The sequence below is a fragment of the Melanerpes formicivorus genome, unplaced genomic scaffold, assembly GCF_026170545.1.
Source record: "Melanerpes formicivorus ecotype bairdi unplaced genomic scaffold, bMelFor1.0.p_v2 SCAF_18, whole genome shotgun sequence".
Classification (NCBI taxonomy): domain Eukaryota; kingdom Metazoa; phylum Chordata; class Aves; order Piciformes; family Picidae; genus Melanerpes; species Melanerpes formicivorus.
The window spans coordinates 1,573,324-1,599,169 of NW_027142370.1; the positions used below are offsets into that span (position 1 = coordinate 1,573,324).

Below are 25,846 nucleotides of genomic sequence, written 5' to 3' on the forward strand. Positions count from 1 at the left end.
GGTTACATAAACAGGATTACTGTAGACCTTTTCATAGGAGCAAGTTTTGCTTATACTCTTATGTGTTAACACATAAACCCACAATCTCTCAGTCAACAAAGTTCCCCTTTTCCTAGGCATACATACAGACACTGTACTCAAATGATAGCTAACAGGATGGTCTGAGAACACAATCTCTCTTCAATATTTGAGAAACTGACAATTTCAGTCGGGAACCTAAGAAAACCCTGGGATGCAATCAATATCATTATGGTATTAACCACGCCGCAATTAGTGGGGTTTTTTTAGACTAAGTCTTTATATGGCAAGAAACCAGGCAAAACTAATCAGTATTCCACTAGTTTTTATGTATAGAAAGCACATTTAAAATAAAGTAAGCTTCTTATTTTTCATTTTCACTGCTTTATACAGAAACAATATTCCCAAGAAGGATGTGAGCTAAGATAAACAAAGCATCAAGCAATAAAACTTGCACTTGATTGCCCTCAGTGAATGCTCAAGTTGCTTCCTTTGAATCTAAGTATTGTAGTTCTTGTTTCTCAAGCACATATTAAAAGGTTAACTGCAAATTAAATATTCAACAGGTTATGAAATACTATAAAATATATATCTTGATGTTATAATGATCCCAGTGCAGATAATGTTAACATGTCCAGATTACAAAACAACTTTGAATATATAACAAGACAATTTTAAGGCAATATAACTGTACTTGCATGTTAACATCCTGAAATCTGCTTTGATCTCTTACTACTTTAAATTCACAGATTTAAGACAGGAAAAAGAGACCCATAGCTTTAGAGGTTGAGCTCTGTCTAAGTTTGTACGTGCAGTATTCAGGCTACCAGTTTATTTCTCCTGTGAAAGAAAATCACCACAACTTGAACACAAACAGCACACCGCACTGATGAGCAGGTCGCTCTGGAGGTGACTCGGGTAGTGTCTTACACCCAGTTCACAGGTTCCCCTTGCCTTGCTGCAAGAACCAGAACAGAAAAATGACAAGCCACTGAAAAGCGCTCCCTTACCTTCTAAACCTGCTTCAATCAGCCCAAACTGTTCCAACACTTTAACAAAAAGCACAATCACGATCAACACTGCTATCATTTCAAGCCCTTCCAAGTTCATGATGAGTTAGGTCATGGTCTGACCACCGCCACTGAGAAAAGTGCTCCTCTGCCTGGCTTTCTTAGCCAAGCCATTAAACTAGGCGCAGAAGGCTCCTGCGAGGGAAGGGGGCGAGCGGGAGGGGAGCGGCAGGAAATCCATCCTGCTGCCCGAGCTGCGCCCGGGAGCGGCGGGGACTCAGCCCCGGCCCGCTGGCCCCACCCGGCTCCGGCACAGCCAGGCAGCCATGCGGGCAGCCCCCCGAGGTCTCCCGGGAAATGCCCCCGAGAAAAGCGCCGTACCGGGAGCGCCGGCGGCACATCTGGGCGGGAGCCGCAGCCGCTCCCCTGGCCGGCGGCAGGGGCAGCGTCGGTGCGTGGAGCTCGTTGCCGCGGTAACGCGGGGAGCGCATTCGGGGGCCAGGCAGCGGCGGCCTGAGGGCTACGGGAGGGAGGGGGCGAGTAGCGGGGGCAGGGTGCGGGGTGAGCCGCGGCCGGAGAGGAGCCGCACCTAGAGCAGGGAGCCGCGGCAGGTGGTGCTGAGAGGATGCGACAGGTGCGAGTTGCCAACTTCCCGGTTACTTCCTGCCTCAGTACTGTGAGATGCAGGCTGTTGCATGTGGCGAGTAATACACAGCGTTTTGTACAGGACAGGGCATTAGCCATCCTTTTTAAGCGGGGGGGCGGGGGGGAAGACGTCTTAAATTCTTTAATTTTTATTATGTATGTGGGCTTCTTTGGAAAAAACACAGAATCACACACTGCTAGGGATTTGAAGGGACCTGCAGAGATCATCTAGTCCAAGCCCTCTGCTAGGGCAGGTGTGCCTAGATCAGGTTGTACAGGATCATGTCCAGGAGGGTTTTGAAAGTCTCCAGAAAAGGAGACTCCACAACCTCTCTGGGCAGCCTGTTCCAGGGCTCTAGCTCCCTCACAACAAAGAAGTTTCTCCTCCAGTTCAAGTGAAAACATCCTGTGTTTTAGTCTGTACCTGTTGCCCTTGACCTACCACTGAGTACCACTGAAAAGAGTCCAGCCTCGTCCTCCACCTATTAGGTATTTGTATGCATTGAAAAGATTCCCCTCAGTCAAGAACAAAAATAGGAAAACTGAGTAGATTTGGAAGTAGAATGAGCAAACTCCTTTTTTTTTGAGGGGTTTTCACTTGAGTTTTTGTTTGTTTGGATTTTTTAAGTACTATTCACCGAAAATGTCAGCAGTTAACTCCATTACTAATAGCCACAGGACTGGCCAGGTTTCTTTACACTGTGGCTGATCTACAAGTTTGCAGTACAGGCATTGTCACATGCAGTGCACAAAACTACTCATGGGTAAGGATTTACTCTTCAAATCTCTTAATAATTTAGCATCTAAGTAGGAATTTACATTAGAAAAATTGCATCTCTATTGCAGCAAAAATGAGCAGAGGAACAACTGCAATTAATTTAATCCTGTCTGGTAGAGTACAGACCTCCACACAGTTGGAATCAATTCCTCCCAAGGGCTCAGTTTTCTTTCTTTCCTTGGATAACGCATAAAAAGATCATTGTGTCATGAGAGAACTGGCAGCAACTTCTAAGTCCCTCAGGTATACTTACATTATGATGGGTGTTATCATTACTGAAAGCAGCAGAATGAAGTGAGAGTAAAGGGGCTAAGAGAGATAATATAGGTACCATTTTTACTGCAGTGGATAGATAAATCCATACAGTGTAATGTTCACATATCACTATTCTGTGCTTTGTTGCTCAGGACTGAACTCCCTGAAGCTGCTTAGAAGGCTTCTGTCGGAAAATCTAAGGTTTAATGCTCCATCCTAGATATTACATTTGTTTCATTTCCACCGGCCGCTTCTCCTTGGGTATCTTTCCCTTTATTTGCTGCAAACTTCCTCCTTTCATTCTTCTTCTTTCATTTAATCTTTGCTCCAAACAAGGCTAAATATCTTTCACCTCTAAGCCATCTTACCAATGACTTTAAGGACAGCAGGTCCAGCTCTCCTTCAGTGCAGGACTAAAATGGGCTAATTTATCATCATCAGCAACATAACATCTGCAATCCCTATGCCCTCACCCAAAAGGTTGATACAAGTTGTGTTTGAGTGCGTGCAACACTGTCACCTCAACTGCCATATTAATTTTCATCAAGAGCTTTTATTAATAAAGGTCTGCTGGAAAATGGTAAAATGAAAACACTTCTTTTAAAAGACCAAATAGTTATAATTTGTGACACTTGCACATACTCAGACCAAGAGCAAAAAACCAGAAAGCAGAGCTGATGGTGGTGGCTTTGCAAAGAAGGTGGATGCCACTGTCCCACAAACCTAGACCCTACAGCTGGCAGTGACTAGACAAATATGCACACTGGGATCTGCCTCCCCATGTACAGTCAAAGAAGAGAGGCTTCCCAGAGGTCTAACTGCACCTCTAGATAATTCTGACTCTTCTTCCAAGGCACAGTGGAGAAGTACAGAAGAAAGGAAGGCATTAGTTTTGCTCACGTTTTACGTACGGATTACAAAGAACAGTAAGAATAATAAGCTGTCATTCAGCCATGAAAATCTCCTCTTTTGGTCTTTCCCCTTCTTTTGAATTACATAAGTAACCTAATATGCAGTTTCCCTTATTAGGTCACTGAATTTTAGCCAAACTTAACATATCCATGCATACCTTACCACACCATAAAGGTGTTCCATACACAACAGCACATAGTTGTGTTTTTCTTACGTACAACAGCAGATAGAAAGTTTCAGCCCATAAAGTGTTAGAGATGCTCTTTCCTCATACAAGCCTTTTTCAGGTTCTTGGTTTTATCATGAGACTAAATACACTAAACTGAAATCACTGGCTGTATTTTGAGCTAGGAACATGTCTAAATGGTCACTTCTTATCCTGTGGTGGAGCTCTAAAGCACAGTGCAGTGACTCCATTTACACTGCTGTGACTAAGATCCTTGGTAATATTAATCTTACTGCTATTGCTTACTGCTCTGTATCATGAATTGTTAATGTTAAAAAAAGACTCAGTCAGTTTAGACTGAAAAGTGATGACTGAGTCTACTGATGGGAGTCCCAGGTTGTATTTCTTCCTCACACTGCCTTTTTATATGCATTCACATTCATCTGGATGCCACTAAGCCACTCAGGTTTTCATCATGGCTTCTGTGAAGATGATTACCATCCTCTGATATTCCTTACCACCTAATGAAATAGTTTATGGGAGCCTGGCCTGCATAAGTCCAAAGCAGTTGGATTTGCTTCAGAAGTTCAGATTAGCGATCTTAGCCAATCTTGATGACTTTGCATAAAGAAAATGCGCACTTGCATTGCTTCACTAACAGCTTTGGGGGAAGGCTATCACTGGCAGGGGTGTAGATAGTGGTGGAGCTAGGTGCAGGCAGGACATCTATGCACAGCAAGAGAAAGCTGAAATGGAATAGCACCAATGGAATCCCATGTCTAGTATAAAGGCTGAGAATAGAACCTCGAACAGAATCAGCAATTTCTTGATTTTCACTGAGAACAAGCTAAACCTGCACATGATGAGGATAAAAATCATCCTGCAAAGCTTTAGAAGTGAGGTATGTCCTGGTAACTTACTACTAAGACAACTAATGTTTTCTCCAATCCTTAATAAGCACAGCTTTGAATAAATATTCCAACCTCCAATAAAATTATTCAAATACTTATTGTGTGTAGCTATTTCAAAGTTGTGGGGGTTTTAATCTTAAAAGAGGGAATAGACTCTTTTGTTCTAAAGGAGAAAATAAGCTAGAAAATCTTGATGTATCATAAATGCAAATACTTTACCACCTCAGCAGCTGTTATTACCCTGCAGTCTCCTCTTTTCTCCCTCAAATTTACTAAGAAATTAAAAGAATAAAATAAAACATTAATGTATTTTTGTATGAGTATATAAAATCTAGTAAATCTTCTCTCTCATCAAGTCACTGAGCAAAACCAGCAAAACAAGAGAGAAACTTTTCTCATTTAGCTTTAATGTAGACCCCTTTCTTAGTGAATATTTAATGAATTCAAATAAAAGACACAAAATGCTGTGATGCATTCAGCCATGCTGAATGTTAAAAATTGTAATGACCTACACCTTACAACTTTCATCATGGAATGGAGCCAATGGGGCTTGACTTCCATAGGATCACTCCTGGAATAAGCACTGGTAAAATAAATAAATAAACAAAGGCACTGACATCACAGTGCCTTATCTCTGCCTTTTCACAGCACAAGTTTACATCCTGATCTGTCCAGTGTTTTCCACATGTCACAACTCAAGGGGCTGCCACAATTCACACATAATGATGACTGTATCATGTCAGAGGAAGACTGCTTCCCAGCCCCTCCCAAGAAGCCATACTGCTGATCTACATAATTGCTCTCTAAAAAGCCATTTCAACCCCATGCCAGCAGGCACCAATAATTTTACTGGCTGCATCTCAGCCAAATAGTCTCTGGTAGTTGAAGGAGGGCAAGATGTAGTCATGAAGCCAGAGTTCTAACTCTTCACACTTGGTGTATACTTAGACAGAAATGTATAAATCCTGTGCTTTCACAGAACTAATTAAAAGAGAAGCTATGCACTACAACATTCACAAGCAGGCTTTTCAAGGACTCTGATGTAGAACATCCTCACCAGCAAACTGAGACCCAGTCCCAGTTTAAAATCATACCTGAAGACCTGAATAATACCATAACATTGCTCTTCAGAACTTCTGGGTTGCTACACATGTCAGAAGCAGCACCAAACCTGTCAATATGTCAATTATTGTAAATCATGCTCTGATTAAGCTGGGGATGTTCTGGAGCCCTTAAAATGGAATGGTACTTCATGCTTATCCATTCAGTGAAAATATGGCTCCCTACATCCTGTAGTGTATGCTCCTGGAAACTGATGCAGATATCATACTAACTGTGACCATGAACTACAAGTCCTTAGAAGACAGGCATTTTCTCTTCACATGGGAGAACACCATTCCAATAACTTCATTTTAACTGAAGGGCCTTAAATCTCATTAAAAAGAAAGGGGGGAAAAAATTGCTCATTGCCTTAAAAATGCCCAACAACTGTATTTTAAAACTGTCTATGGAAACTGAAGCTGAAAACTACTTGGCTGTTGTAATTTCACAAATGAAGCTCCACTGTTCTCATGGTTTATTTATGGTACCTATTTATTAACAAGGATTTTTTCTCCCAAGACACTTAATGATTTTTTGAGTGTTTGCACTCCAAGAACATATTGATCATTTTGAAAATACAGAGAAAGTCCTGTCACATAAAATTACCAGAGAGTTATTAACTGTCACTTGCAAAACTCCTCTGTATCTTCAGCAAGGAAGAACTGATGCAAATCACTGGGAATTTTGCGATAGCCACGTCGAGGGATGGTGTTTCATTACATTTGATTTAGACTACAAAGATGATCAGGGGACTAGAACATTTCTAGTATGAAGAAAGAATGAGGAACTTGGGGCATTTTTATCCTAGAGAAGACTGAGGATAGGTTTTATCAATGCTTATAAATACTTCAAGGGTGTATGTCAGGAGGATGGGGCCAAATTTTTTTCCTTGGTGGCCAGTGACAAGAGGTAAGGAGCACAAACTGGAATATAGGAAGTTCCATCTAAACATGAGGAGGACCATCACTCTTGCTTACCATTCCAACTATCCCAGCTTTCCCTTTAGATTTCTTATGGATCCACTTCATCATATGCAAAATATTTGCCATCAGCTTCAAGCCTAGTCCTGACATACTACTGCCGTCCTTACCACCGACTTTTAGAGAATATTGTGCTGTTAGCCCACTCAAGCACTAATGATAGCCTTACTTATTCATACCTCAGACTTTATCCATAGTAAATGCAGCTGGATCTAATACAGCCCCTTAATATTCTGAAATAGCTGCTCTATCCTGTGCTAACAAGTTCTTGTGATACACAGCATGCCAATGCTGCTGACATTTTTTAACCCTTAGATATGGACAGAGTTTGAGAATTTTATGGCACAAAGTGGTAAAATTTTCATCCAGATATCAAAGGGAGAAGAGACATCATTAATAATTATAAAGGTCATTAGTAATTAGAAATATATTCTGCTATTTGCTAGATTTTTTGTGTACATATTTTTGGCAAACCATCAAGATTCCTGCAGGCTTCATCTGTAAACACTGTATTAAGTTAACCTGATTGTAAATATGATGGGAGACTTAGCTACAGCCTCAAAATAGAAGACTGACAGAATTGCTCCTCTGGTTCAGCTGATGCAACATGTGGATGTTTGCCAGACTTTTCCTTCTAATCCCTTGTTGTCTGGAGTGAGCTCCTAATGAACCAACAAGAGACTGTTATGCCAATCAACACTAAAAAGTCACAGGAAAGCTTAGCCTATACACCTATAGAAAACAGCTGGAGAGATTGGAGTGAGCATCTTCCATAGTTGTGCTTAAAAAGCCTCAACCAAGCACAAAACAAAACAGAAGCAAGAAGCTAGGGAAATCTGAAGCCAGCGTCTGCTGAACCTTACAGCCCGACTTAAGCACCAGCATGCTGTTAGGGTGTGCTTCTAGTCCACAGGGTGAGCTTCTGCTTTGCTCAGAAGTTTTAGACAAATGACAGAACAAGAGATTGACAAGTTCAGGGCTTGGGTTTTGTTGTTTTGGGGTTGGTTTTTTTTTTTGTTTGTTTGTTTTTGGTGTTTTGTTTGTTTGGTTTTGTGTTTTTTTCTCCTTCCCAGATTGCTGATAGAAAGTTAACCAACATATATAAAGGAATTAAAGCAAGCTGACAGATCTACTCAGTTTCCAACTGTGACCAATTAACCTACTTGGAGAACAAGTTTCTTCAAAATAATTTGACAGCATCTCTTAATTTCTTTCCTGTAAACCTCCACCATGCATGACCCTGAATACAAGCAGATCCATGTGCCTAAGCAAGGACTGGTGTGGGTTCAAACAGCAGAATCTTAGTTTCGCTAGGAGGTTTGCTTTGGTAGGAGGGAGACGCTAAGTCATCCTCCCACAGAAACTCAACTGAAGAGTGCATTAGGGTGCCTGGAGAATCAAGGGGAGTTGTACCATTTTTCTCATAGTGAAAAACACCTCACAAGTTACTGTTGAATATATAGTTTGTGTAAGTCATGTTTATCTCATTAATAACCAGTGACAAAGACAGATGGTCCTTGTATGTCAACAGCCATACAGAAACAAACACTTGGGTGAGCAGCCTCAGCAGACAGCCCTAACTAGTTCAGCTGCACAGAAGTTTCAAAAATGGGATCCTTGAAGCTGAATGAACTCTTAGAGCATAAGCATAAGTTTGAAGAACATTACTGAGCTGAGCACCAATACTCGCAGACTTTCAGTACTGTTAAACTCAACAGTCACTCTTCAGTTAATAGGCAGGAAATTCTTACCATTTAAATTCTCTCCCTTTGTGCAATCTAAATGCCAACATTACCACTTCCATTCTCTGTTACCATGCTCTATGGTATCTGGTGAATGTTTTTCTGTATAAACTGGTCGTCTGCTTATCAAAATATGACTTCGTTTTCAACAGATTAGTAATTCTGTTGGTTCTTTAGTCCTCATCACTCGATGCTACTGGAAAGCTATTTTTATTTCAATTCAGATTTACTGCAAAGATCAGGTCTTGACTTCCACTTTCTCCATTGGGTCTGAAAGGTGAACATGTTTCTGTGTGAGTCAGTACCCTTCCAAAATGGCATGGAAATTTCAGAGCGAGGACAAACTCGGTGGAGACACAAAGAACAAACGAGACACTGCCATTTGTTTACATATTAATCAAGTGTCAAAAGTCTGCTGCTCTTTCATTTTAATATCTCATAAGAATTTCTATGAGAGGCCAGATAGTATTTGCTTTGCTTTTATAGTCACTGGTAATGCATGATGAAGAGAGTTCTGAATGTTCCTGGGAGTTCAGAAATGTAAAACAATATGAAATGTGACATTTAAGGAACCTCACTTGCTGAAACAAACAAAAAAACACAGCCCACAGGAACGTGGCAAGATGAGTTTGCTTCTGTTTCCTGATATCCACCTTCTCCACAATGCAGTCTCCACTGCTTCCTGAGTGAAAGATCCTGCAGAGCTGAGCTGTGGTACACATCCATTCAACCCCTACACAGGATGCTCACAGTATCCCACTGCGTGTCTTCCACCTCCCAGCAACAGAAGCAAGCTCAAGATTTTCCCCATGGTTTAGAAACCCTACCTAAACCTAAAATGGTGACTTTTTGATGCAGTCTTCCTGCCATGGCCTATGGGCCTGACTATTGCCATGCTGACGGTTTTGCATGACTTTGAAGCAATATTTTTATCTCATTGCTTGCAGCACTTTTCATTTCAGTATAATTTTTCTTCATCCTCTCTGTCTGCTTTGTGTCTTTGCAGTGTTTCCTGCTGACACCGCCAATCACTAACAGCACACTTCGATCTGTAGCTCCCTTTTCTGGACAAAGTTCTCATTGTTCTGCTTTGTCCCTGGAACTAATCATTTGAAATATGAACATCAAATTACAAGGAGAAACTTGGCCTCTGCTTTTTCCAGGTTTTATTCCGGACTGTTATTGCAGCAGAGACTGCCTTGCAGTTGAGGAGCACAACATGCTCCTAAGCTGAATATTTATACTGTAACTTTAACAACGTAAAGTTTGCAATGTTAGAATAATGCTGATCCTTCTTCTGAGTTGTTAATTAACCAGCTTAGTAGTTGCTTAGTAATAGTGGCTTTATCAGGCATCAGTATTAGGCATTTCACAGCTTCTTATGAAAAACTGAAATCACGAAAACCAAACATACAATCAAGAGGACAGCAAAAACTGCAAACATTTGACGTATTACAACCTGATACTTGGTAAGAGAGCTTTTGAGACATTCCTTCAATCAAAGTTCTGCAGGCAGGGAAGGTTAGCAAACTGTCTGGGTTTGGTTTGTTTTGTTTTCTCTCATTGGGGGACAATTTTCAATGATCCAGAATAAATTCAGAGACAACTCGCAGGAAGTCACCCCTCACTCTGATGACTTACATCAGTGAAATTTGTTCTTCTGCATGAAGCTTTGAAGTCTGTCCTACTCCCAAACCGCTACTTCATATCATTGCAAAAGCAGAAGCAGTGTCAAGTAAAGAGTTTTTAATATCATTATCTGAAACCACAGAAATATTTTAGGGATCACTATGAGAGATGCAGCTAGCTCTGCTGAGAGTGAAATACATAGAGACCTTGAATTTCAAGTTCCAAAAATGGGATCCTTGAAGCTGAACGAACTCTTAGAAAACACGGCCTGTGTAAGGCAACAATAACAACCCAAAAAGTATTCCACTGGGAAAGAAGATTGAAAATCAGGCTGGGGGAAAAAAAAAGTAGTTCTGAGAGACTCATCAGCTGAAAATATTTTTCCAAGAATTCTCAGACTTAGAAAGCTGTTAAATTTGAAGGGCTCTCAGGAATCTACCTAGTCTAGTCTCTTGCACTGTGCTTTACTGACAGACCTGTGTAAAAACCCTAAAAAGAATTAGAGCCCAATTCATCTCCCCCAGAACTCTAATACTTTGTCACTCTTTAGAAGCTGACCCTAACCCTGACCCCTACCCAATGTTCTCCCCAACATCTTTTGCTGCTATTTGAGCCCATTTATTCTTGTCTTACTCACAAACCTCTGTAGTTCTGTGCATCACAGAAGCAGATCTCATCTAAAAAACCTAAACTCAAGCTACTAGAATTCTTTGAAGCAGTTCCTTCATTTTCATATGTCCTTTCATGTATATCCTACTTAGGATGCTCTGCTGCATTTCTTTTTAATCAGAAAACTGAATACCTAAAATGTTCCTGCTATTTTTAACACAGTTTAAAAAAAAAAAGGGGGGGTGAGGGGTTGGGGTGGTTGTATCAAACCAAACCCAAACCCATGGCAGGAAATGCATTTTTCTTAACAAATGTGGAAATTTCATAATCATCCAGAATAAATTCTAAATTATTCCACAGCTGTGGAAAACATCACTCTCATTAAAACTGACTACTGAGGAGTAATCTTGCACTCTTTATTTTTTCCTCATTTTGGTTAAAAGCTTCCCTAGGCATTGACTGTGGTGTTGTATACATTCAGAAGCTCATCCCAGATGTATCGTCATCTAAATGATAGATTTAGTAAAATGAGGCAAAGATTCTAAGCTGCCTACTTAAGTGGAAGATGACTGAACTGAATTGTCTGGTAGGAATACACTTTCTATTTCATCTGGAAAGTACTGAGCACCACTCAAACACAGACCAGATGCAGCCAGCAAAAATATCTGAGGCATAGTGCATCCAACACAGATGAACACACACCATGACCATGTTCACTGAAAAAAAACCTGGAAAACAGATCCTGCCAGAAATCCACAAATAATCTCCATGCACAATGATTTTGCACTTTGAGCCCTGCATTAATTGAACAAGAATAAATTGGGGCAGTCACAGAGTTTCTGACTTGCTAAAGCAATTCTGTGTCTTGTATACACCATCTATAAAAGAAAAGTCAGTGCTTGCTGTATGAAATAAATTTAGCATCGATATGGTAGTTTTGGCTGGAGAGACCACGTCACCTGTAGTATGTGTTTTAACCAGGACCCAGTTCAGGCAATTTTGATCAGAGAAACTGCTTTGTGATGAAGGAGCTGCTGCCGAGTGTTCAACATACAAATTACTTTACTCCTCAACGTGTTCTTTTGGCAGAGATGAGCCCTAATTAACTGTCTCATTGCATGTTAACAGTTTCTGTGGCTGGCTTTCAATTCCATGCTATTTACTGAACACTAGAGAGCTTTATTACAAGGTTCAGGATAAATTTAATGAAAATCGAGTGCAAATGAAGTATGGGTCATCCATGAGCAGAATTCAGAGATGCTGGAAAGCAGAATAGCATCTGTTACAGCATCCAGAAAGACAGATGGATTTCCAGTACATCTGCTTTCAGAAAACAAAATGGTTTGGCTGGGGTTGAACTGTGCCTTGTTAGAGAAGTAAGATACTGCAAGAAATCAGGCTCAGAATCATCTGGACACATTTTCGCCACTGCTTATAGATTCAGTTCCATTTTGAGTGCAGAGAAAGAATAGCATGAGATTTTACAGAGATCAGGGGAATAATTTTGTCTCCCACTTGAAGGATCTCAACTAAAAAGAGACAAACAAGAAAAACTGCTAGTGAATCTGTTACACAATCTGGGAGCAACAATTGCCTACAGAAACCAGTGGCCCCAACAGTACTGGACTTAATTTGCTATTGGTTTGTAATATACTCTCCAAAAGTACCAAACCAGTGCAAAATGTTACCAGCTGAAAGTGAAAAATATCATTTATTTAGAACTGAAGTACTGAACGGCATGCTGGCATGCTTGTATTTAGTATTTGAGTGTGCCAGCATGAGAAAGGTGGTGACCAGTGTCAGCTGAAAACTGCAGAGCAAGCAAGACTCTTCTCTTTCAGAAGCTGATGCTTAAGTTATAGCCTCATGCTTTGTGTTTGACATTACTAACTGAAAATAAAAGGGAAAAGACAGAATGAGGCAGTCTGTACTTTTTCTCTCCAGCTGTGCCTGGCCTTGCAGCTTGTTGGCTGTGCTTTCTGAGAACATGTGGTCACAAGAAACTTTACCCTGTGGTGCACCCTGGTACTGCTGGAACCTGAAGCTGAGGGCCTGGTTAGTCTTGTTACAACTACTATATATTGCTGTACAACTAGTTATTAACTTACACAAGGAACAGCTAGCAATTGGTTAACTTATGTCTACTTACCAAAGGTGAACAGCTGTGACTTGGAGCCTTCTCTCCTAGCCAGGGCACTGTCACTATAGCTGCCAAGAAGAACAGAGCTGTATGCAAACAAGCCTGGTCTGTCACCACACCAGAGAACTAGCAGGGAGGGTAGCTCTGCTCCCCCATGGACAGAACTCCTGGGCACCCCAGCTGTGGCTCATGGGTGTAGACGAGAGTAGATTTACTACAGCTGCATCACCTTGTAATCAACATAATCATTCACACTTGCATCAAATGCAAGTAAAACAATGCTTGTCAGAATTCTCTGCTCACTTTGGCAGACGCTGACATTAATTTGGAGACCTGGACACAGCTGCTGATACCTGCATGGGGCAGTACAAACCCTAAGGGAAGGTCTGTTTGCCATAACTCTTTCTTTCTGCAGAAACAGATAAGCAAGGAGCTGGGGCCTTTAGTTACGTTGAAAACAGGCACCTTGACTTTTGAATAGCTGTTGTCAGATAAGAAGTTTATCTGATTATAATATGATTCAGCTCTTTATAAAATAGTCACACTGCCAGCACCCTCCCCAAAACCCAACTTTGATTGAAAGCCAGTGCCTTATACAGGCTGGAACTTTTCCATGTGGCAGATTGTACCAAGGAAAGGATATTCACAAACAACACTGGGGTCTGCATTCTGCTTGCTCCAACAGAGGCTGATGGAGTGCCTTAGAGTGCCACTACACTTTTAAAAATAGAAGGTACATGAATAGGCATGCACCTCAGTTTTTAAGAGAAATGAGTCACAGCTCTCCAATTATATTCTTTTTTATTTTTTTTTGTTCCATTAAATTTAAGAAAAGACCTTATTTGTGCATTCAATTGCATCCTTATCAAAATCCTGTGAACACAGTGAATCCCACTTCATGTGATTGGGATAATAGCAATAATACCAGTGTGAAAAGCAATACACCTTATTGTTAATGTGGTTTATTGAAGCAGATAATGAGCTCTGGCATTTTACCTTCAGAGGAGTATTGACAAGCAGCACTCCACTCAGTAAATAGTCTTGTCTGTGAGTTGGATTTTATGCAAAGGAAAATTAAATTTCTACTATGAATGCAACTTCACCAATGTCTCCTTAGTGGATTCTGGAAACTGCTTCATGTCTGTCTATATATGTGTGTGTTCTTCCCACATTGTGACCAACAGTACACAGCACCTGCCACCTTCCCCAAAATCTCCAAGTATTTATCAAGAGCGTTTTGCAGGAGTGTTTGTTGCTCACCTTTAGAATGAGAAGCAAACTAAGGTAATGATTTGCTTTTCCACTACGCAGTTACAGAGCCCAAAGTAGAAACTCTGTATCCTGCTGTCCAGCCAGGTGTTCAGTCGGCCTGCTGTAATAAAGCTTGAAATACCTGCAGCACCACTCATTTTGTTGTTGCAAGTTCTGTAATGGCTTTAAGTGTGTTACTCTGCTGTGAAAGACTGAAAAAACAGAAGGCAGAGCACAGCTCTTTCTGTGGAAAAAAAACCAACCATGCATTTTGGAAAAGGTAGAAGCAGACTTCTGCTGGCTATGGGGTTAAGATTAAAGTGTCTCCAAAATGCTCTGAAATCTGTAATCTTAAAGATGAAGATAAGGAGTTGCAACCGTGATGGCTTAATGAACTGCTGAAGCTCACAACCTCTTTAAAATCAAACTGCTGGCTCAAACAGCATAGGATCATACATGGAAATTCTGCAACTAAAAGTAATCAGGAATGTAAGAACTCAGCTTAGCACTGCTTTTGTTTCAACCTCATCCCAAATGAAGAGCAAATCTTGCAGTGATACTGAGCATTGAGAGGAACAAGTGGAAGACATGCCAAAATGAGGGAGCTGAATCCACTGTCTGATTGTTATTAACCACCTGTCCTCATTCTGCACTGCATTAGTCAGATAAATCCAATGCATCAGATAAGGCACTGGAGTTGGCAAACTCTGGACTTTTATATCCTGGGAATGAAAAGTTAATAACATGATTTCTGATCTCAGAGTAACAGCAGAATCCAAACCTCTTTGCTCATAGCTCTCTACTGATGTTGAATGTTGAGAAAGCAAAGCCTGGAAGCCCTTAGAAGTAACAGGCTGATAAACCTCTGAACTCATGGGCACAGTCTATAGCTATGATGAGCTTTGGTTTGAATCATATATGCTGTTGGATCACCTGTTGGCAAATGCGTTCTATAAACTCATAAAATGTGCACAACTAATATAAACCTGGATTTGCCATCCCCTAAAACTGACCCATCACTACTTATATGGTAAGACCAGTAAGCTGGGTCATGTCCTACCTGCCAGGGCTGTACTGCTGTTGACCTGCAGAGGTGCAGTAATTTCCATGGCAAGGAGAAATCCTTGAGCCTTTGCACAGGACTGCCCACAGCACATTCACGCAGGGACTAGTGATGTCCAGCTGCCAAAAACTGTCCAGAGCATGGGTGGTGGCCATACAGCCAGATGTAAGTTAGACTGCAACTACACCTTTAAATTAGGAGCCTAGTGTTTAGGAGATCCCAGTCAATAGCTGTACCCCATTCTAAAACTTCAGATTATTCATGGCACTCTGTGAGCGCTCAACAAATCCCAGATTGGTGAAGTTGTATTCAGACAAAGACATACCCCTTAAGTCATGGATAAGTATACCTTGTGCCAATGCCTTCATCTCAGAGAAAGAGAAGGTTATTCGAACTGGATCTGGTTGCCATATTTTAGTTAAGCTCATGGCACTCTTGCCATGAGGAGCGGTGACAACCGCTGCACATGCAAACCGTTCAAACAGAATACATACTCGTTTTGCAGGGTCAAATCAAGTGGGGCAGATATTCCTGAGACTGAAGCTAGTGAAAAATTAAGGAGATTTCCTTTTCCCACACCAGGCATTTATTTGAAAACCTCTGGTTTGTGTGTGAGAAAGCAAGATGCTGATACACAGCAGAAGAAAATTCTAAAGCAGAGAGAGACTGGGATGGATACATCTGTGTACTGTCAGAGAGGTCGAAGGGAATCTGACTGAAAGTTTCACCTCTCTTAATTGGAGTTCCAGTTAGCAGATGTGAAGAGAGAAAAGGAACATTCATTTGGGCCTCAAGTACTGAGAAAAGGAGGAAAATTATTTATTCCAGAAATGAGGCACTCTGAATACTGCCATTTACATCCCCTCTGGGTATCAACAGGTGGGAAAGTGCAATATTTGAAGTCTTAATAGTTGTTATTTCTTCCACATGCACCCTGTGAAGAGGAAAAGATGGAATACAATGTTTGCATGTGGAAGAAACCGAGCAGTGGTTTGTGGAAGAATCGGTGGGATGCATAAGTTAAATAAAGGAGAAGTTTAAATTAAATATTTTATGTAGCCAAAAGAGAAAAATATATTGAAATGACAGAAAAGAAAGAAAAAAGAGCTCAGAGTGATAAGGATAATATGAGGATGGGTTGAAATGAAAGGAGGTTGAGGAACAGAATGCTCCCAGACTACAAAGAAACCAGCTGCAGACATCCGAGTAAGAGACTTCACTTTTCCTTATTTTTTTCCCTTTACTTTTTCCTTCCTCACTGGGCACCTTTTTCTTAGATTCTCCCTCTGCAAATATATTTCCATTTACACACCTAAACATGCAGTTGCACTTCAGCTCTGCATCCCTGCTGCCTTTTTTTTTTCCCTCTTTTTTATTTTCTGCAGAGACCTTGGCAGAAGTGTCTCCATCCTCCTCTGAGAATTTACAGAATACACATAGCTGCCTAAATCAAGCCTGACAGCTTCAGTGAATGTAGGCAGGTAGATTTTATACTATGAAATACATTTCATCCATAACAATCAAAATGCACTGCACAAGTTCTGTGAGCAAGGGAGACCAAGGCGGTGTAAAGAGTTAAAGCTTCCATGGTAACCTCGGCAGTGAGGATGCAATTGGCTCACCCGGTCCCTTCTGTCATGTCTTGATTCCATGCCAACAAATCATGAACTGTCCATCATTTCACACATCTATTTTTAGAGCATCCTCAGCTGCTTCCAACAAAATGATAAATGATACATGTTCACAGAGAGCTAATACTGGTCATAGAAAGGGCTGCTTCCATCTGAAATGCAAGCTGGAGCTCTGGAGCAAAACAATGTGACAAAGGTAGTGACCTTCAGTAAAAGCAGATTAGAGGTTTTGGTCAAAGTGCCCTTTGCTTTTCTTAGCAGGAACCTTTTCCTAACTAAAGGCAAACAAAATCTATGCCAAATATGACCAAATATGCTTGCAGCTATTACGGGAACTGTTCCATAAAGGGCTGGAATATCTGCAGGATCACTCTCAGGTGAAAGCCATCCAGGTATTGCCTCACCCATATTGGAGGAGCTCTTGTGCTTTAGAGAGGAAGACATGCTAACCACATTTAAATAATGGTATATGACTACTGCAAACACAGAATCTTTAATAATGCATTTCTCTGGGAGACATCTCCATTCATGCAGGATTCCCAGTGAATATAGCCAAGCAATGAACAGAAATTGATCACATTGTACCAGCAATTCGTTGTAGTGTCTGAACAACAACAAAGGAAAATTATATATAGATAACCATGGGAGAGGCACTCTGTGGAAGAAGAAACATGAAAATAAAGACCTTGAGTGGTCAGATCTACACCAGCAGAAGTCATATCATAACATGCCACAAAAACTCAACACAAAACTTTCACCTAAAGTGGCCTCAGTCCTCCAGGACTCCCAGGTCCTTGTCTGCAGAGCTGCTTTCCAACAGGTCACCCCTCACCTGCACTGGTGCAGGGGACTATGATTTTATAACATAAACTTTGTTACAGAGCTAATTAAAAGCATTTTCAAGTGCAGCCTTCTGTTAGCTCATAAATGAGCAGAGTTATGTCAGACTACTTTTCTCTCAGTCATTCCACGTACTGTTTTGGCACCAGTAAGAATTAATTTCCAAAGCTCATTAAAAAGTGTATTTGTTCAGCACTGCCAAGCCACTCAGGCCCTTAGTATCAGGCTGACATAAGGGCATAACAAAATAGGCATCCTGCTCATCACTAAGATCAACAAGGACAGGGCTGCCTTCATCATACCTATAAACACAAGCTTTATACATTTGAGAGACACTTCCACTGGGAAACTGCAGACCTCAGATAGGCATAAAAGGGCCATCTCCTGGGAAATGCCATGGCATGAGGCAGAAAAATATACGTGCTGTAACTCCTCCTTAGTGTATGATGAATTACAGGGAGTGGAGGCTCTGATGGCATGACATCTTCCTTCACAAAATTTTAGTTAGCTGCCCTCACTGTCACTGCCACAGCTATAAAGGGAAACAAGCAAGGAAGGAGGAAAAACAGAGCCTTGTCTGCTGTTCATGGGTCAAGGAACAGCCACCCAAGACCTGCTCAGCTCTGTCTGCTCTTTCCTACCCTCTGCTCAAGTACTTCCTTCTGTAGAAGGAGTGGGAAAGGGACTTCTGACCACTTTACAGTTCTTCATGGGTCATCAGTAAATGCAGACACAGCTAAAGGGAAGCTACCACTCAGTCCTTAGAAAATAGATATCTCATTATTTTTTTTCTACTGTTTCCTCTGATGATCCTTTCTCAGTCAGTGCCAACAAAAGCACTTGTGATGTTTAAAAGGGAAGGTAACTGCTCAGCTGCATGCTGGCCATACCATCAGCTTCTTTGCCACTCCAGAGTACTTTCTGAAAAGAGTGATGTACACCTGATGGGAGCCTTCATTTATGCACTACTGATGCAGAAGTTATGTATAAATTAAACCCACAGGTAGCAATTCTTTGCTCCTCAAAACTGCTAGACTTATTAACAGAAAAAGTTCCTGCTCGGTGTAAACAGCAGAGGTAAAATGAGGCTTCTGGAAAAAAATCTCTTCTTGAGAAAAATGGACCAACATGACCCTACTGATACCACTGTTAATAAACTGGGATATTTGCATAAATGTGGGCACAGATGGATGGCTTTAAACAACGGTCACTAATTAAGAGGCTTAAAGAAACAAGGGACTAATAACGCCACAAACACCAGGACAGGCATATTAGCATACTGTATCTCACATCATTGTGGTAACGTCAGAAAGACAAATAATCTTGATTATACCTGAAGCAATACTATAACTAATGCAATCAGTCTCAGCAAGGGACTTTTGTTCGCTGCTTGTTTCTCACATAAGCTCTGGTTTTTAAATTAGGCCTGTTGCTTGAAATATATGTATGAAAATTAATCCAATTTGTGGCAATAATGCGCAGGCTGAAGGATCTCCCTGCAACTGACTTATTACTGGCCATTTCCTAATCATTACACAGACTTCACTCCAAGTCATATTGCTGGAGGAAAGGGGCAGATCATTAGAAAAGTCTGCTTTTCCCATCTCTTGCCAGGAAAACTCTTTGCTGTTTACATGACAACAAAATCTTCCCTGACTTCTGGACATTTGTGAGAATTTTTTGAAATGAGCCAAAAGCTAAGAAACTACTCCCAAAGAGGCAAGAGAAAGTCATTTCACATCAGTTAGCACTGCTTGGTATTAATTAACGGGTTGCAACTGTTTTGAGCTATGTGCTTTGGGCCACGTGCTGTATCCAGAGAAGCAGCAGAGAGGAACAGGTGATGTCTGAGTATTCTGATAATTTTGCTTTGGAAGAACCTCTGGAAAGCAGTGGAGTCACATTTCAAGGACTTCAGAAAACAAAGGCTCTGCATCCTTGTACATGACAAGAGTCACTTGGCAGTTACTGGGGACTGAGGAATTATTACCAGATTCTCGACAGGGGATGAGACCTGTGAGGTGATGGATGTACTCTTACTCATAACCTAACCCTGAATTTAGTGAATAGCTCTGACACCACATTTCTCATGCACAAATGGAAGGACAGTCCACCACTGAATAATGTCAGCTACTGTTCTGAGTTGATCTCTTGTAGTACTTAACGGATTCATTAATTTTGTCTCCCAATAAAGTACAAGCTTTAACATTACAACTCCTACACTTAAATGTGGGGGGAAATGGAGTTGGGGGTGGTGGTGGCAGAATGAGATCAGCATTCAAAAGTCTTTTCTTTCTGGATGGATCTCTCAGTTTTCCAGTGGCCATTCAGGATACATTGCCAGTTTCTCTGTACATTCATATTTGTCCTGGGAACTTGGCCAGGCACTGGAAAGCACTGGGGCTTTGAGTCCTATGGACATCCAGTAAAACCAAACAGCAGTACGTACATTCATTGCTGTTGCTTCCTGCTTAATCTAGAAGGATGAAGCATCAAATTTCCTGGCTTTTTAGACTGTGCTTTGACCAGACTCCTTGACCTGTCTCTTGACAGCACTGCTTTTGCCCTCATTGAGGAGAACGTGCTGGCAGGGATTTTTTTAGCAAGGTGGTGGTGTGGTAATCAGAAATTGTTCCTTGTCTTTTAGTTACAGGGAAGCCATAGAGACAAGTACAGCTCTTCAAGTAAATTCCACTTAGAAACCTGGGGAAAACATGTCAGCAAAGTGACAATAGCACAGGAAGCCTTCAAGGACACTTTTTATTGTATCTTGGAGAATCTCAATACTGAAATGTAAAGCTACTCTTCAAACCATTTTCTAGCAAGCAAATTTGATCTGGGCTGCATATTTAAGTCTGTAGGTAAATCCCAGCAACAGCAGAAACCCACTTCTTGGTTTCTCTGTACTATTATCTGTGGTTAGAAAGATTATTTTATTTGTATTTTGTAATGAAATTTTTTACAGTAGGTTAAGCACTGAGGCATGCTAAGGATCAAATATGGGAAAGGAACTTATTTATTTGACTAAGTAATGACTTAATTTTTCACTATAGAGGAAAAATGTTAGTTTAAGTTGAACCATGAGTGACAGAGTCAAGTTTCAAATTCACTTGTTCCGTTTTAGGAGCCTCCTAGAACCACCACATTCAATGAGAAGCCCTTGGAAAGCAACACAGTGCAGCACTGAGAAAAAAAAGAATAGAAAACAGAAGAGGTGATGCAGAGAGAGCATGAAAAGCTACTGTTTGGAAGCCCCAGAAATGTGGTCTTAGAATCATAGAATAATTTTGGTTACATAAGACCTCTAAGATCATGGGGTCCAACAATTGACCTAATACCCCATGGCCATTGAAGCATGCCCAGAGTGCCATGGCTGCATGTTTTTTGAACACCTCCAGGAATGGTGACTCTACCACCTCCCTGGGCAGCCTGTGCTTCTGAAAGCCAGAGATTACACAGCTATTAAAGGGCTCAGCAAAGAACTGGAGATAGGAGTTGAAGTCAATACATCTCTACTGTTTCTTCACACTGACACTGGCTAGGACAAAATGCAATGCATGTGACAGCTCCATCCTGTATCTGACAGTAGAGACTAGCAGTGGCATTTGGTACATCCACAGTTGTTCTGAGACGTATCAGCTCTCACTGAATATGCTTAGAGAAAGGAACAGCCAATTTGACTTTAATTCAAAGGAATTCTTGGCTATCTGATACACTCACAAAACAGAGTTACCTCTGAAATACCCAAACTCATACGGAGGATGATCACAACCAAGAAGAAATCACCACACACCCCCACCCCCCCCAGGTATTTCTGTTCACTCTTCACTTCAGCACAGCACCGTGCAATTACCCATGCTGCTGGTACTCCTGGGGCTCTCCCCATGCTTGTTAGCACCACACATTTGGAAATGCAGGGAGCCGAAGGAAAAGAGGATCCTTTCCTCACTCTTAGATTAAAGAGCTGAATGAAATTAGGAACAGAATGCTCTGCTTCCTCACCACTTTTTCTAGAGATGTAGTTACCACTGCCTGACAGGAAAAATTTTGTGGTGCTGTGTCTCCTGCTGCTCTCTATTGCTGTCTGAATCGAAGGAAGCAGAGAGCCCTTCAGTTCAGCATCCTGTTTCCTTACATCTATGTGGCTTGTGCTGTGCTGGGCAAAGAAAGGCTGTTACTCTGTTCTCTTCTATTACTTAGTTAGCAATTCCTTTAGAAAAAAAAAGTGCAGTAGAGAATAAAGTGTCCTGCTTCTAATATGGTCTTCTTTCTCAAAAATGTAATTATAAACCCCTCTTTTCCATGTGCAGTGAGTGAAGTTAAAAAGATGGCAAAGCCTTAGGTCTCATCCTCTGCATTGGAATCAGTTTAAACAAGAAAAAAAATATCTGTGCCTGCTGTTTTCAGAGTTGGTAGGAAAGCTCCTTTGAGAAAAGTCATGATAATGAATCCATCCCTGCTTCAAATAAGTTTTCTTCTTCAGCCCTCAGTCATTTCTGCCTCTGTTTCATCTTTGCTCTTTCTTCAGTTATTGGCACTCTTCCCTTTCCCCATTCCCAGGCCACATCAAAAATCTAGGAACCATTGGGAAGCTAAAAGTTTATTGGTTTAATAAACATCACTTGACAAACTCTAGTGTGGGCAACTGTCTTATGAGTATTATCAGTATTCAATACTGATCTGATGCTTTGCTTTGGACTCCCCTTAGAAAATTTTCTACTGTAAGCTGAGAAACATTGTACAGAACAAAGAGCAAAAAAAAATGATAACCAGAGTTGTATAGCACTGCACTCAACCTCTTCTCCATTTGTGTTTCAGCTAACTTTGTCCATAAACCACAGATAACTCTTCTTTTCCTTTCAGGATCTCTCAGAATTTTAGCCATGATTTTCTTTTCTCTGAAGTGCTCTTCTCACTCAAAATCTCTTTCATTTTCCTTCTACACTGACAGAGACTGTTTTAAAGCAGGAAATTCAACAGAGACCACTGCAAGCAACCTTTTAACTATCCATCAGGGGTTAATGAAAAACTGAAATGGGAGAGAGAATGTCACAGCCATCTCCCAACTTACATGTTAAGGATAGAAATAGCCTTCTTGGTTAGATGTATTTCATAAAGAGCAGTCCCTTAAATACTAGTCTTCAGGACAGACTTTCCACTGGAGGGTAGAAAATGTTGAAGCCACACCTAAGATAGTTAAGGCACTGATGTACTCCTGCAGACCTGGTAATTTATTTGTGTTTTCTGACTCTTTCAAATTGATTGTCAGAAGCTGCACTATGTTGTGTCAGACTTTTGTGGATTAATTACTTCTGATTTTCTCCTAAGTACTTAGCATTTAAGTTTTGACTGATGCCTACAACATGTATTAATGAATTAGTAATGCAGGTGAGATGCATCCAGCTATTTTTTGCTTGCAAGTTGAATCTTAAGGTTGACATCCATGGACGAATAAATCCCTTCAGGAATGTTCCCAACCTATGTCATCTGTAGCATATGCACAATTAAGCACATGCACAGAGATAATACAAAAGTCAAAATCTACAGACTAAAATGATAGCAAGCACCATGAGCACCACAGTAAGAGAAGTGCCTGAGTAGCAAGCTCCCTTTGGGACAAAACTCTGTTTTCAATTTACCTGCATAGGATTCTTAGCTGGGGACAGCTGAGGGAGCTAAGTTGATGGAGCTATGAGGCCCTGCCAAATTTTTCATGCTGATCAATTAATACTCTACAAGGATTCTCAAGACATTCTAAGTTTGCTTCCAGTGATATTTCTGAAGAGGAAAGGTTCAGGAGCTATGACAGTATACTTCCATTAGAGAAAGAACTGTATAGGTAACACTTCTGTGAAAAAAACAGTGGAAGAAGAACTAATAGAAGTACAGAACTACAGAATATGCAAAGAGAGTAACCCCCAAATAAGTACAAATAGCATGGAATGAGAAGCTACCCAGGTATCATATAAAAGCACACATCTCTGGCCAAGAAAAGCTAACTTGAGCTGGCTCAGAACAAGTGAAAAGAAGACTTCACTCTTCCATGAAGAGAGAGACATTGCAGCCTTCCCCCTTTAGGGGGCTGGATTAGGCAACCTTTGGAGGTCCCTTCCGACCCATGCTATGATTGTATGACTTCTGGAGGTCAGGAAAGGTTGGCCTGCTGGTTAGAGCAAAGCAATGGGTAAAGACAGTAACTCTGGCAGTAGCTGGATGAAACAGATATACACGAGAGAGAAAGCTACTTGAACTGGAGGAAGCATCATTGGTTGGACTTGATGGTCTCAACAGTCTTTTCCCAAACAAAACAATTCTGTGATCCTACCAGTGATTGAAATGCCCAGGAATTAGTTTTGACAGGAAATCAGAAAATTTTCTCCAAGTTCCTGAAGATTCACTCTTAGACATACTGTGGGTTTTGTTTTCCTTTGTTTCCCCCCTTGAGTAGAATTGAGCCTGAACTGCAGTCCCTCTTGCAAGCTTCCTGCCTTTGATTGATAGCTATTGAATTAGGCTTTATCCATTTGGTTCTGTCCAGATTAAATACATTTCTAGCACAGCATGACACAATGAGACAAAGGAACAAATGGCAATTACTTTTTTGTCTCCTGTGTGGTTACTCATCATTTAAACACTGAAAAGGGAGTAAAGAGATCTCTGTGAGTTTGGGAAAAAGCAAACTGAGAGAACAGGAGCAGGCAAACTGTTCCTGTTTAATCTACAATGACTTGCAAATAAACACTTTTCTTTTTCCTAATTCTCAGGAATGGCTTTTCAGTGACTATCTAAAGAAAGATGTACTGAACAAGATCTTGCCAAACTAAACTGTATAAAGACCAAAAGATTAACAAAGAGGACGAAACCAGCTTGCTGTATATGACTTGCAGAATGTTTTCTATTTCAAGCACAGGAGTTTAATAGAAATATCAACTCACAGTTCCTTCATGTGGTAACAGAAGAGTGGATAAACCATACTAATGGTTTGAATATCATTTCCATTGCCATGCTGCTGTAAAGCATACAAATCTCTTTTCTCCTCATTAGTAATGGCAACCCTTGTTGGCAGATACCCATAGGACATACGAGGACCATGAGCCTCTTTCAGGCAGAAGTCATTTGGGGAGCTAGCCACTTCCCACTGCAGTAGATGTTTTCAGGAGCTTGCATAGAGGTTTTAATTAATGCACTTGGCAGATGACTGAAGGGGCATATGGAAAGACAAAGGAATGTACATCTGTTTCCAGAGGTAAGACTTAAAACTGGACAGCAGCCTCTTGTTCACATCCATTCTGACAGAGTTATGACACACATGCAATTGAACCACAGAGAGATACAGAGACTTTGAAAGTCTGGCAGTACAACTGCATGCTACTTTGTGGCATTTGCTATAAAACTGATCAGATAGATGGAAGACTCAGCTTTTCTATTCTCAGACAGCAGAAGGATGGGGTTTTATATATACACACACACACACATATATATGGGCAAAAATGGTTATCTGAAGTGATGATGGGAAATAAAAAGTACAACCACCTTGTAATCTCATTCCTCCCCTTGCTCTTTCAAAAGCCATTTAAAATGTAAAGGTTCCATATTCATTGTTAGATCTAGACTTGCTTGCATGGCAGTGCTTCTAAGGATCTAGGTCTTCTTGTTAGCTAAGGTTTTGACACAGGCATCAACAGGATATTCCTGTTCCACAATAAATCTGGGATGATTTTAGGTATTTGGTGTTGATGAGTCAGAATTGCTGTTATTTTCAAACCTAAAGACAATGTTCACCTGACAGAAAAATCAAAGGGCAAGGCAAATTTTGATAGAGAGCCTGTTGTGAGCTGCTGTGGACAGTGTGTCACAAACACATTTCTGCTCCATAATTTTTCAGTTTGTTATTTTCCCACTAGCTCACAAGTAAGGCAGTAACTGAATAGCTGAGACCCTACCAGGGTGTGCACTGAATCACAGCAGGGTGCTCAAGCAAATTGGATATATATCTGTTTGCTGAAAGTGGGAATCATCTCTTGTAAGATGAGGTCTGCCATGCATTATTATGAAAGGAACTATCGTAAGAGTGTGCAATTCCTATCTCAGTGGGCAAAGGGGGTGATTTAATCAAAGAAACAAGGTGGGGTTTTTCACTTAGCTGGGAGTTTCAGCAGTCTTCC

General features: G+C 40.9%; 1 protein-coding gene across 6 annotated transcripts in view; it reads right to left on the reverse strand.

The window, feature by feature from the left end:
- KCNIP4 (potassium voltage-gated channel interacting protein 4) overlaps positions 1-25,846 on the reverse strand; it is a 287,694-nt gene that overhangs the window by 115,567 nt on the left and 146,281 nt on the right. The window contains exon 1 of one of the 6 annotated variants that reach the window (XM_068149281.1): positions 1,029-1,236. The exons of the other annotated variants lie outside the window; for them this stretch is intronic. Coding sequence (XP_068005382.1) covers positions 1,029-1,128 — 100 coding nt within the window. The 5' untranslated portion in view covers positions 1,129-1,236. Of the gene's footprint in view, positions 1-1,028; positions 1,237-25,846 lie in introns of those variants that run through there. 6 annotated transcript variants of the gene reach the window in all.